Source organism: Cheilinus undulatus, linkage group 15 (genome assembly GCF_018320785.1).
Source record: "Cheilinus undulatus linkage group 15, ASM1832078v1, whole genome shotgun sequence".
Classification (NCBI taxonomy): domain Eukaryota; kingdom Metazoa; phylum Chordata; class Actinopteri; order Labriformes; family Labridae; genus Cheilinus; species Cheilinus undulatus.
The window spans coordinates 48,446,785-48,460,585 of NC_054879.1; the positions used below are offsets into that span (position 1 = coordinate 48,446,785).

The 13,801-nt window shown below is 41.3% G+C and overlaps 1 protein-coding gene across 1 annotated transcript in view; it reads left to right on the plus strand.

Moving 5' to 3' along the window:
- The window catches only part of abca12 (ATP-binding cassette, sub-family A (ABC1), member 12), a 110,543-nt gene that overhangs the window by 64,203 nt on the left and 32,539 nt on the right, over positions 1 to 13,801 (plus strand). The window contains exons 42-51 of the mRNA XM_041806394.1: positions 2,071 to 2,400; positions 2,953 to 3,022; positions 3,122 to 3,256; positions 4,176 to 4,337; positions 4,538 to 4,721; positions 5,316 to 5,534; positions 7,262 to 7,458; positions 10,118 to 10,275; positions 12,722 to 12,952; positions 13,103 to 13,247. Of these exons, the coding sequence (XP_041662328.1) occupies positions 2,071 to 2,400; positions 2,953 to 3,022; positions 3,122 to 3,256; positions 4,176 to 4,337; positions 4,538 to 4,721; positions 5,316 to 5,534; positions 7,262 to 7,458; positions 10,118 to 10,275; positions 12,722 to 12,952; positions 13,103 to 13,247 (1,831 nt within the window). The remainder of the gene's footprint in view (positions 1 to 2,070; positions 2,401 to 2,952; positions 3,023 to 3,121; positions 3,257 to 4,175; positions 4,338 to 4,537; positions 4,722 to 5,315; positions 5,535 to 7,261; positions 7,459 to 10,117; positions 10,276 to 12,721; positions 12,953 to 13,102; positions 13,248 to 13,801) is intronic.

The window sequence follows — 13,801 nt, forward strand, 5'->3', positions numbered from 1 at the left end:
CACTTACAAACAACCATAGTCCAGGCTTTAAAAAAAGAAATCTTGCAGTATCTCTGCAGTCAAACACAATTGAAGATTGCATGAACAGGCAAGAAGAAATGGGGATTGATTTTTTACCACTTTATAATGAAACTGCACAAAGATAAAAAGGCAAACTACAAAGAAAGTAATGAATATTGTGTGAACATGGGCTCTTCATGTTACAGAGCAACCAGTACTCACAGGCTAAGGTTTTTGTGCTTTCTTTTCAGTCAGCTTGGCTATTGTTTCTTTCCCACTGAGTGTTCTTGTCTGCCCTCAGGGTTCCCCAAACACAGCAAGTTATCATAATAAAATTATCAAGTAATGAAACAGGCCTCACACTTTGATTAACTTGCCAGGAAAATTGGCTCGATAATGTTCAGAGCCATCCAAAGACTAGCGTCTTAGTTTTGTTTTCTAGGACTGTGGCTGGTTGTTTCTAGAGATCTCCAGAAGTCATCACATTATCATGAGAAAACCAGTTTATATCCCAACATAATCCGAGTGCATCAGCTGGGTTTAAATAAAGTCTTCCCTATGTAACCCAGGTGTTACATAGGGACACCTATCTCTTACATCTAAAGTAGCAATGACCCATGTCTAGCCTCAAATTCTCACCAAGTGTAGCATAAAATGGTTGTAGCTACGCCCAGTCCTATCACTCACGTTAACGTTTCCTAGAGTTGAGTTTGGGAAGTAACAAACTTCTCTCCTGTTCTGACTTATTATTACCATACACAAAAGAAAGATATAATTTCTTTGTAGAATCAAAAGAAACACTTTCATTCAGCTACACTGTGGATATACATTTAACCATTTTGTTGCAAAATGTATATACAGTTAAATCTGGGGGAGAAAGCTCTGGATGCATTATGAGGATGCAACAAGCCTTAGTCTATAAAGGAGGCTGGGTGGAGGAGGTGGAGCTTTGGTCTATAGAGGAGGAGGCTGGGGTGGAGGAGGTGGAGCTTTGCCAGCAGCAGCGTGGTACATCAGCATTAATGCTGTGATTCACTGTGGGAGCTGGGAGGCGGGATCAGCTGGCTGTCAGCTGATTATGGATCAGCGTGTGACTTCTGTGTTTTACATGAACTAATGCCAGGATTCATAACTTTCTTGCATGCCATTATTTAATAAACATCAACATGTTTCTTCCGGGTTTAAAATGTTCCATTGTCTTTATTTATGGATGCTTTTCATTTAAATTACCCCCCATGTTGATTTACCAAATAGTGTCTAGCTGTTTTCTTTAAATGGATGAATATCCCAGAGCCTTCTGGAAGAAAGCACCTGCAGCTCAGTGTTTCTACCTGACACATCACGTAGTGTGTTTAGTGGATATTATGTTAAATAGAGCTTTTCTATTAACTGATGTTAACTTACAGGTTTATAGTCCCAGCCCAGATGACTCTCTGTCTCTCTCGTCTTCACGCTTTTGCATTGATAAATCCGTTAACAAAGCACGCTGCCCTCATGTTTCTTACATTGTTGTGTTCTCCTTCTACAATTAACATCCAGGCATCACTCTAACAGAGCATGAGTCCAGCTGCTACACAGGGTTTAACTTTAAATCAGTCAGGTGTATTGTTACGCCCAGACTGCAGTATTTAATGTTCGTCTGATTCTGTACATCGTCGACTTTCTGACACAGCTTTAGCCCGTATTTTTGACCCACTGAAAACAGCTCTTTGACCAACATTTGGGTGCCAACCCCCCATTTGAGAACCATTGTTTGCTGTAGAGACTTTTAAAGGTAAATTTTTGTGTCCAGTATTGACTTCTTGTTTTCAAGGATGTCTGTAATTATTCTGATCACTTCTCAGCTTTTTAAGGCGCTCTGTTGCATCGACCAACAGAAATCATTCCTGAGTTGTTGGGAGTGTGATTAGTTTCTCTTTTTGAGGTTTAAATGCAGCAACAATGAAAAATTGACTTTTCCTTCCCTAGCAGCTTCAGATTTCTCCTCCCCTAAAAACATTTCTAGAAACACCGGTAAGCACAGAAGCTGTGTTTTTTAGACATCTGTTTTTATTCTTTCTTTTCCCACAGTACATGAAGATGATGGGAGTCAACCCGCTCAGCCACTTCTTTGCCTGGTTCATTGAATGTGCCCTCTACCTGTTTCTGACCATCTTCATCCTCACACTGGTGCTGAAGTACGGCAGCATCCTGCCCAACAGTGATGGCTTCCTCCTCTTCTTGTACCTCTGCAACTATGGCTTGAGCATCCTGGCCTTCAGTTACCTCGTCAGCTCCATCTTCGACAAGACGTTCATCGCCGCCTTGAGCGGCAGTCTCCTGTACATCCTCTTCTTCTTCCCCTTCATCGTGGTCATGGCGGTGGAGACAACTCTGACCTTCACCCAGAAGAGCATCCTGGTGAGGAACCAGTAACCCCTTTATCATGTTTATTAGACTGGTCTAACTAGTACGCTGCTTAACAACCCAAATATTATTGGCTTTGTTGGTCTTTGAATAATTTAACCCAATAATGATTCAAGTTAAAGCCTTTTCATTCGACATGAGAATGAAGCTAAACTGACGGTTTACAAATGTTTCTGTCTGCTTAGCAGCGCTCCTGCTTTATTACTCTGACATAACTTCAAACATTAATGAATTAAATCTTTATTTTCTGAAGAGTTTCCTTTATTTTGGATCTTGCTGTCTGATCCTCATGAATTAGAGGTCAGACATTTTTGTTTTCATCTTACAAACCAGCCCAGCATACAGCTGAAGCCCTGAACATTACACACCACTCTGAGAAGGGCTTTTGAAGTACATCACTTAATACTACACAAAGTTGAGGAGAGAACAGAAGAAAAGAACAAAGAGAATTACAGACAGCCATTGTGTGAAAAGAAAAAACATTTTCTATTCTGTTTTTCCTGCTCTCTGTATCCAGTCAGTAATTTGTCTCCTTTTCTCCTGCAGAGTTTGTTTTCTCCAACCTGTTTCAGCTATGCCAGCCAGTACATCTCTCGCTATGAAGCCCAAAGAGAAGGTCTGCACCTGCACTAGACATTTCATTTACATTAAATAAGATCTGTTTGGTGTCATCTACTTCAGTCAGAGGGACACAGAATAACGCATTTCTTCCTAGGCATTCAATGGAGCAACATTTACAAATCACCCATTGCTGGAGATGAAGCTTCGTTTGGTTGGCTGTGCTGGTTGATGCTGATCGACTCCATCCTCTACTTCCTCATCGGAGCTTACATCCGCATGGTCTTGCCAGGTAAACAGGCAAACTGCTGAAGTCTTTCAAAGCTCATTTACAGTCAAGAAGTCTGGCTCAGCTCAATGTCAGTCAAGTCTCTTTATACAGCACCCAAAGTGGTTCACTGTTCAACAACTAAAGCTCCTGAGAGGAGATTTAAGACGGTTATGAATCAGAGCAGGTGTTAAACTAAGAAGCAAACACAAGAAAGCAGATCTAGTTTGATTATTTCTGTATGGTTATTTAAAAAACTCCTCCATCACCAGACCTCTCTGTCCCACCAACAGACCTCTCTGTCCCACTAATAGACCTCTCTGTCCCATCACCGGACCTCTCTGTCCCATCACCGGACCTCAAAACCTCCAAAATCACTGATGAATTATTAATTTATCACTGAATGGTCATAGTTAGCATCTTTTTGACCATTTTTATGGCTTTAAAGTCTTCTAAACCCCAATAGCAGGGGTAAATAGCACTAACTTATGAAAAAAAATAAAAATAAAATCATAAAAATGGAGTTATGAGGTTTTGGCGTGATGCAGTGATGCAGTAACTTCAGACTGAATCTGCAGGAAATGCTGCTGGTATTTAAGACTATCAGAATAAATGAAAACTAACGTCTACAGTAAAAGTGTGGCTGCTTTTGACTCTGACAGAAATCCTACTGCATTCAGAGCCATCAGAATAAACTAATTCCAAGTTTTATTACATTTTATCTGTGAAATCCCAGAAATGCTGGTATTCTTTGCTAATGTCAGCTAAGTTCCGTTTGATATTTTCAATAAAGTTTTGGCATTTACAGTGAATTTTCTGAGTGTTGTCATAGCCATCTATGTCAACTTTCAAAGCAAGAAGCCTTCAGCGGTTAGAGTTTACTTGCAGAACTTTGTATTTTATATTGTAATGAGACGTCTTTTCTTACTGTTTGAACACTCAGGAAAGTATGGCATCCCTGCCCCGTGGTACTTCCCCTTCAAAGCCTCCTTCTGGGCCGAACTGTGCTGCTGTGCCAAGTCAGACAATAAGACAAGCAGAGGACTCCTCTTCACCAACATCATGCAGAAAAACCCGTCTGTTTTCTCCGACGACAAGGGAAAAGGTACAGAGCAAATAAATGACATTGTGCTGTCTCTCAGCAGATAACAATAAGCCACACTGTCTCCTCCGGCGGTGTGTTTTGAGGCGAGAACATGATGTCTTCTCTTTGAGGGGCTGTCTTTTTCTGCCTCATTCATCATTTAATTCCTGTCCCCTGTTAGTTTGATATACAGGTTTCCTCTGCCTCTTTGTTTCCTCCAGGCCAGAGCGCGCTGTCTTCTCAGGACGGCGAGGATTTCTCACATCTCCCAGTGGGTGTTACCCTCCACAGCCTCAGCAAGCTGTATGGCGACCGAGTAGCCATTCAGAACCTTAACGTGTCCTTCTACGAGGGCCACGTCACCTCCCTGCTCGGCCACAATGGCGCTGGAAAGACCACCACCATGTATGTGTGCCGTCTCAGAGCGTCCTGAGATGAATGCAAACTTATTTAGACTCTCTATGTTGTGTTTTAAATTTGATTTGAGCATCCTTTTAATCATCTCAAAGGGCTTACTGCTGACAGGGAGATTTTGTTCAAATCTGGAGCAGCATAAAACGCACCGTGGTAGAGATTAGCCTGATGGGTCTTCATCAACTGGAGCACTTACATTTACATTTCAAATGTGACTAATTTTGCTGATGCTCTTATCCAGGCTAACACACAATGAGAGCAGCAGCAGAATAAGATTCAATAAGCTTATAAAACAACCAATCCTAGAAGGGGTTTCACGTCTTATTATTATTCTGGGAACAATAAATTGTAATTTTGGACAAGAATGCATCAAAGATACAGGTAATTGGACTAAAGCAAGGGAGGTTTTCAACAACTCATCCCCAGGTGACTGAAACATTTAGTCAAACTGGATTGATTTGTTTTATATTTTAACCTTTTTCCACTTATAACACATTAAATAGCCCATAAACTAAAGTGTGTTTAATTCAACATGAATTGTGGGGCCAGTATTGACTGAGGTGATCAATAACCATGTCTTCTTAGGTCTCTCCTCACCGGCCTTTTTGCACCAACATCTGGAACCATCGAGGTGTACGGCAGAGACATGCAGACCCACACCGATGATGTTCGCAAAGAGCTGGGAGTGTGCATGCAGTACGATGTCCTCTTTGACCATATGACCACCAAAGAGCACCTGCTGCTGTACGGCCAGATCAAGGCCCCCCAGTGGTCAAAAGGGGAACTGCGAGAGCAAATCCGCACGTGAGTGACAGGGAACGTTCACAACATCCTAACACTGTCTGAATCATGATTTCAGGAGTTGTGTAAACGTAGCAGTGGCTGTTTGATATTTCTGATATTGATATTTGATAATAACATTATTATTATGTTAGAAAACAGAGTTTATGGTGAAGTCAGGGGCTTGGTGTTCCAATAAAGCAGTGGTTTTCAAAGTGTGAGGCAGCCTCCCCCGGGGGGCGCCACAGAGCTTCAGGGGAGGCGCAGAACCATAAACCAGAAAAAAGGTGATTTGCTTTGCAAACTTCTGCTGGGCATGGAGCAAAATGGATAGGCTTATAGTTACTATAGGGACTATGCTATAGAGCAGTGTTAACCCTCAACCTAAGAGAAAAACTGTTTAAAAATACCTTTGCAAGAGCCACAATCCAAGTGGTGAAAAGTGGCAAAAACAGCTAGAGGTAGCAATAAAAATAGGTTGAAGGTGGCAAAAAATGGTCAAAAAGCTGCAAAAATGGGTGAAAATGGGGAGAAAAAGTGGAAAAATGGTCAGAAAGTAGCAGAAATGGGTGGGAAGTGAAAAAAAATTAGTGGAAAGTGACTTAAATGGGCAAAAAACCATCACAGAGTGGCAAAAATGGGCAAAAAATGGCAAAAAGAAGAGGCAAAAATTGGGAAAAAAAGGAAACAAGTGGTATTTGATGAGAAAAGGTAGCTTAAATGGAGAAAAAGTAGCAAAAAATTGTTAAAAAAGGTTAAAAAATGGGATAAAAGGCAAAAAGACATCGCAAAAATGAGCAAAGAAATTGGAAAAAAGGGATATTTAATGATGAAAGGTAGCTTAAATGGGCAAAAGGGTGAAAAGGATAATGGGATGAAAGTTGAAAAAATTGAATAAAAGTGGCAAAAAGAAGAAGAAAGGTATTTAATGGCATTATAACTGAATAAGAGGGAAAGGCAGATGTTTGAGAACATTTGCAAACCAAAATATCTAAAATATATCAATGTTAAAAATGTTTAAAGATTAGACATAAATGTTGAAATGTTGTTGTTTCATTTTTTTTTTCAGTTTGAATCCTTTTTATGGGTGGGGGTCCACCGAATGAATACTTCCTTCTTAGGGGAGGCTCACTCTCACACACTTTGAAAACCCCTGCAATAAAGGGAAAGAGCAGATTAGACGTCATGAGCGATGGTAGCTAATGCATGCTAACACCAGGGAAATTAAAGAGAGAGAAATGAACTTGTAACTCATCCTGGTCATATTTACATTGTTCATGTTGAGATTTTTCCCCTTCAGAATCATATTGGCTTCTTTGAGGTACTTTTACATCTGTTTAATACAGTTTGAGATTGTAGTACACCCTGGGCATCTATGAAAAATCAGGAACAATGTTTTTATCTGTTTCAAACTCATATTTTCTATGAAAAATGTATAATATTTCTCTGTGAAGCTCAAGGGAGCAAGCATGGAAAAGTCATTTTTTATTCTGTAGCATCATTAAACTCTGGGTTGAACCCCCAGTTGCATCATGAAACTATTTCTAGAGGCTTTCTGCATGACAAGAGTCGCAGTAATAAGCCTGAACCTAAGGGCAAGACAGCGCACCTCTCCTCTGGTTCCTGTTTTCTTCTCAAACCCCTGCTGGGTAGCTGATGGAACTTTTACTCAGAAACGTGGTTGTAATGCATAGAAAAGGTATGTTAACACGAGCTCCATGTTAAATGCTTTTCAATGACTCCCCTGCCAGGATCCTGGAGGAGACCGGCATGTACGCTCACAGACACAAGCGGGTGGGCACCCTGTCGGGCGGCATGAAGCGCAAGCTGTCAATCTCCATCGCCTTCATAGGGGGCTCCCGCTTGGTGGTGCTGGATGAACCCACCACAGGAGTTGATCCCTGCTCCAGGCGCAGCATCTGGGACATTATTATCCAGTACAAGAAACGTGAGTCTTCTCTCTGATACGCCGGCAAACACAGGCACATCCACACTGAAAGCATGGGTTTCATTTCCTCTACCCAGCTCCATTCTTGCTGCTAGAACTGCTCTTTTACCCCTACTACATTATTTCTGCTACAGGTCATTTAAAGTTTGCACTCCTCCTTGTCCCATAGAGTCAACTTAACTCAGCTATTATAGCTGTAAGGAAAGAAAATGGAACATGGCAGAAGGAGAGGATATAAAGAGTAAAAGTTTTCTCATCTTTTTGTCCCACAGGGTTTACTACTTGGCCTCATTAGATTTTTAGATTTTATTCTGCTGTGCCTTGGCCACACTGTTTTTCTTTAACACGGTGCTTCAAACTGAACCATCAGTGACAGTCATATGTCTCATAAGTCTTAGACCACATGGATCAGCTGTGGGTTTCACCAGCTGTAAGTTCAAACATAGCCTGGTTTGAACGTTACTTCTTATTTCAGACGGAATTTATGCTCTCCTAACATTAAAGGTGTTGCACCAGCTGAGATAGTTTCAATGTTACACCTACCTCTGACAAGGGTTTAAGTCCTCTGTAGAATATGGTTGTCATGGCGATAGCTCTGAGAGATGGGATAACCCGGAGGATGACGAGGAGGTTAGGATTTTACCGGTAATTTGGAGTCAGCGCTGCGTTCTCTAGGATCCATAACACTGTTGTTTTCCGGAGATTATTCCCGCTGCCCACTGTGAAATTATCTTGTTTGTCCGCGATTACACCACTAGATGTTGTTTTATTCTGGGAAAGCAAAGAAAGGAGCTTCCTCCAAAGAATAAACTTCTTCAGGTGCATGGCAAAAAAACAACTTAGAAGACTCGTGGTCTTCTTCAGCGTTCACTCTGATTTGATCGGTCAGGACCCCAGACTGCTGTAGTATAGGTTTTTGATTTCATTATAATACTGAACTTTTTAGAGGCAAGAGGTCAACAAAATAAAAGTCATATTCTCTAGAGCAGGGGTTCTCAACCTTTTCAGCCCGTGACTCCCAAAATAAAGGTGCCAGAGACCGGGACCCACACTGTACCTGAAGGTACAGCCATGCATGTCAAGAATAGTCATGTGCAGACAAAGCTGTCCATTAGGGGGGGATAAAGGGGAGATCTTTCTGGGATTCAGCCGAACTGGAGGCTCATGGAGTCAGAAAAATTCTGGTCCATTGTAAAGTTAAGCTGTGATAAACATATTTTATTTTTAACCTGAATAATAAACACTCTTATCAAAGTCATAAATATTTTTTTCGGTTATTTGTGCTGTAGTAGCCATCTTTAAGTTTAAAGGGAGCAAAAATGGGTGAGAAGTGGCAAAAATTCGATCAAAGTGGCAAAATGTTTGGAAAATTTGATGAAATGAGATTTAAACGTGGGAAAAGCAGGTTAAACTGGTAAAAATGGGTTAACTGAGATATAAAAAATAGCCAGAAATGTGTTAAACTGACAAAAATGGGCATAACAAATAGTAAAATCTGGTTAAAATGGGATAAAAGTGATGGGGGGGTGGAATAATGGGTCAACAGAGGCAACAATAGGCAGAAAGTAGCAAAAAAAAAAGTTTAGAAGTGGCAAAAATAGGCAGAAAAAATGGGTTTAGAAGGGGGAAATTGGGTTAAAATTGGAAAAATTGGTGGGGAAAGCGATGAAAATGGGTTAGAAATGTGCAAAATTGGTGTAGGCAAAAGTGGGTAAAAACAGTGGCAAAAATTGATCAAAACTTTGCGGAAATTGATTACAAGTGGCTATAATAGTGACAAATTTGGGTGGGAAAAAATAATGTAGAAAATATTCTTAATTTTTAAGGCATCTGGCGATCCCCTCTAAGCATCTCGTGACCCCCAAGGGGGTCCCGACCCACATGTTGAGAACCACTGCTGTAGAGCATGCACGTACATATGGCACAGACAAATTCAGCTCTTATTCTCATGTTCCCCCTAAAAGCATCTCTTCTTTCTCCTTTCATAAAAGAAAAAGAAACGGAGGAGCTGAAAAGTGCAGCCAACCTGCAGCCGACCCCAGAAGGCTTTTCCCTGCTCAAGCTTATGACTTTAAATTTAGCATATAATTAATCTGAAAGCAATCCAGAAGGCTTTCTTCTTCAGGCTTTCTTAGTTTAGCAGCAGTAATGGCAGAGAGGCTGCTAAATGTCGTGTAATTGCAGATGTGGAAAACATCCTGAGTAATTGGCCCTGTTTCTGATGTTAGTGGGATTTTGATGCCAGGGGAATCTGGTTCAAAATAAACTTTCTGCATCTCTGGCTGTTTTTGCGCCTGTTTCTCAGATGCTGGGTGTGTGAGTGACACAGTTTGTGTTAAGTCTGTTTTTTTGGATGTTTATTTGGATATGCTACATGAAAAGGTAAGCATGTACTCGGTAGGATAGGAAATATGAAAATGAGTGCTATAAGGTATCTAAATATAAAGCCTGTGTTTTTCTTTCACCTCTGTAAACCTTGAAACTCCTACAAAGCTCCTCTGACGAGCTCAGCTGGTAAACATGCTGCACTGTATCCTCTCACATAGAATCACAAGGTGTCTGTTTGACATTTGTCTTCATACACAGAATTCCCTCAGCTGCATGAGCTGAAGCTCTGGGTAAGGAGGGTTTAATCGCATATACACGTGTGTTGTTTCAGATCGCACCATCATCATGTCTACGCACCACCTGGACGAGGCTGAAGTCCTGAGCGACCGCATCACCTTCCTGGAGCGAGGAGGATTAAAATGCTGCGGATCCCCCTTCCACCTGAAAGACAAGCTAGGACAGGGCTACAAGCTCACCCTCACAAAGAAGGTACTCATCCCAGCAGGTCCCTGACTGAGAGATTGTGTTATTCACAACATGGAATTGCTGTGAAAATCTCAGAAATGCGATTTTTGGCCGGATAATCCTTGTCTACCCAGTCCACATTTGATTTAAATGCCTTTTTATGATCACATTCAGTTGAACGGTCCATTTATTACAGATGGACGAGGATGAAAATGTAAATTCATTAGCTTGATGCTAAGATGTGATGGATGGGATTCACTGACATCACTTTTAGAAACACAGCTGTTCAGTGAGTAATGGACAAAATCAGGAGCGAAACGGTCTCATATCAGCTCAGGAGATCCGTACTGTTTACCAGAGAAAGAGAGGAAGGTAGACAGAAATGTGTGGCATGACCTTCATACAGACCTGACGACGCAGATCCTGCAGATCTCAGCTCAGATCATCAGTGATGGGTTACTACAACGCTAAAGATCAGCTGTTTCTTCTTATTTCAGTGTTCCATTCACTTCATTTTAGCTTATGTGTGAAAGATTGATCAGTGGTTGTTAAATGTGTGAAAATGTAGGGTCAAAGCAAGACTGACGTACCCGGGCTGGATCGGTTTTATCAGCCGTTAAACTGTCGTTTCCTCCCGCTCATCTTCATTGTGATATTAGAACTTTCAGCGCTGTAAACTGTCACTGGGTTCTTTCACTTTATGAAAACATTAGGGCTGTCAAGATTAATCAAGTTAATTGTGATTAATCAAGGTCAATAATAAGCATGCTAATTTTTTTTTGCATATGTTACTGTCTCTTTTAGCACACCTTAGTTAAACTAATGTAGCGTCTCTCTGCAGCCACAGTGATGTGAAGAAGTCCTGCTCCTTTATGTCTCGTCTCACTTTAAAAACTCACTGACCCCTCAGTGGACAAGTCAGCTACACTTCTGCTTTCAGACGTTTACGTCTTTACTGTCTTATTATTTCCTTTCACATCCAGAACAAGCTCCTTTTGCCCTGGTTAATTTCATGTAGGTCTGGGCAATTAATCACAAATTAGATTAAATCGCAATATGACATGCTGCAATTTACAAACACACAAGTTGCAACATTTATCTGTAACTTGATATGTGTCAAAATACAAGTTAAATAAATCCATTTTTGCAGGGGCAGAGATTTGATACAAATTATGCTAACATGCAACACTTTTGTGTTATGTTTTCCTTAATCAAAACGAGTGACGTAAAAATATCTCCACCCCAGCCGCCTCCTTAAAACTTGTTGCTCCCTCATATTCAGATTCATGCTGCTGTGGATCAGTAGCTTCACTGTTTTCAGTACTTACTGTCATTAATGGAGCTATATGAGGGTTTCTGTCTGTGCTCGCCCTGAAGGCCACAGCTGCTGACTAACCCAGGAAGCTTCTTTAAGTTAAACATTTGGTACTTGACTGTTTGCATAATGTGTAGAGCATGACATCTCTGTGCAAAAAAATGTATTAAACTGGTATTTACACTTTTTTACATTCACATTTTCCCACATTTTAAGTAAACGATAAAGAAAAAAAGAGATTGCAACTTCTGCAATCTTAAAATTTGCAGTTGGACATATTGAGACTAATTATAAATTTTGGTGAATCGCCCAGCCCTAACCATAAGACAGTTTTGTTCTTCTTATAGGGTTGTAGTATTTTACTCGGTTATCTCTGCTAAATGAGGCATTAGAGCTGCACAGAGCACGCTTTGCTATGTTGTGTTTTGTATCAGATAAATATAAAAATGTTTAATGAGCGAAAATCCAGCTCTGCTAACGCTTGGCTGACTGCTTCTATACGGTGTTAGTGTGTTTCAGCCGACTATATCCCCACCCAGAACTCTAAAACTCTGTTTTTGTGTTATGCTGAATGAATTAAAGCCCTAGTATCTTATATGCTTGTTACAGACTTTGGCCCCTTCATTATTCTGTATTTGGGCTTTTCTTTTTGCATTTATTTCAGTCTGCATCAAACTTCTCATCCGTGCAGTGGTCAGTCATTTAAACAACCCTCCGGCAGTGTCTAACAGAATGTTTTGCAAGTTTTCCAAGTGTATTTCATCCCGAACCGTGCACTCAGATGACTTGTTACTTATTTTGACAATGCATTATTTAAAAGCAGAGCCAACATTTTAAAACTCTCAGCATGTCTACCCAGCAGGCGATTCAGCTGCGGTTTCCCAGTCATCCGTCTCACGCTCTCCAGCTGCCCACACACGCTCTGCAGTTTTTCGTGCTGGATGTGAGCAGAAGCAACCTGAGAGTAAATTCCTTACTTTAGGGGCTTATGGCTGAAGCATACAGCAACACTAAACCTGCTACAGATGTAAGAAATGGATGATCCTGGCAGGGATACAGCATGCATGCCTCAAAACCACAAGAAAGTGTGAAAGTAAATCTATATAAGTAGAAAATAAAGCATGCCATGACGCGCTCCTGCCTCTCTGTCTGCAGATGCAGAACCAAGAAAAGCAGATCGACAATGCAGAGCTGAAATCTTTCATCCAAGCTCATGTACCTGAAGCCAGACTTAAGGAGGCCCAGGGAGGTGACCTGGTGTACTCGCTGCCTCCCTTCAGCTCATCCAACGCCTCCTCATATCGCTCCCTTCTGACCGCACTGGACTCCAACCTGGACGCCCTGCAGCTGGGGGGATACGGTGTGTCTGACACCACCCTAGAGGAGGTATGCTTATAAACGCCCACTCACACACAGAAAGGTGCACAGCGCAGATACTGTGTCAGAGGAAACAAACTCAGCTGCTGGTCACTTTTCCCTCAGTAAACTGGATCCAAATCTTTTTGACATGTATGACTTTTATTTAAATCTGTGCAGGTCTTCCTCCAGTTAGCTCAAGATGACAGAGAGCCTTGGGATGACGACACCCTCCCGTCTGTCTCTGAGAAAGTTTCTGACACTGGATCCATGGACAGCTTCCCATCAGACAGTGGAAGCATCTCCAGCTTCAACGACAACATCAGTGAGTCCACGATCACCCGTCTTTCTCCCCTTACCTGATTTTTTCCCCTCTGACAACATAAATCTTATCTAGCAGGGACAAACTGGCATTAAATTAAATATTTAATTCTGAATCAACATCCTTGTGAAAACTGCTTTCATTAGAAGTGGATTTTTTATTGTAGTTTAGTTTAATTTAGTCTAGTTTATTTCGGTCACTTAAACATGAAGACTCAGTTGCACAACATAAAGTGAAAATTTACAAGTGAACAAACGTTGAGTTAATGCTATTTCTGCATTAACACCAAACAGTGGATTTACAGTTTACAGTTTAGGGCTGCATGGTGGTGCAGGAGTTAGCGCTTTTGCCTAACAGCAGGAAGGTCCTAGGACCTTTCTGTGCAGAGTTTGCTTGTTCACCCCGTGGACACCCGGGTTCTCTCTGGGTACTCCGGCTTGCTCCCACCACCAAAAACTTGCTCGTTAGTTTAATTGGTGACTCTAAATTGCCCATAGGTGTGAGTGTGAGTGTGCCTGGTTGTCTGTCTCTATATGTCAGCTCTGTGATTGGCTGGT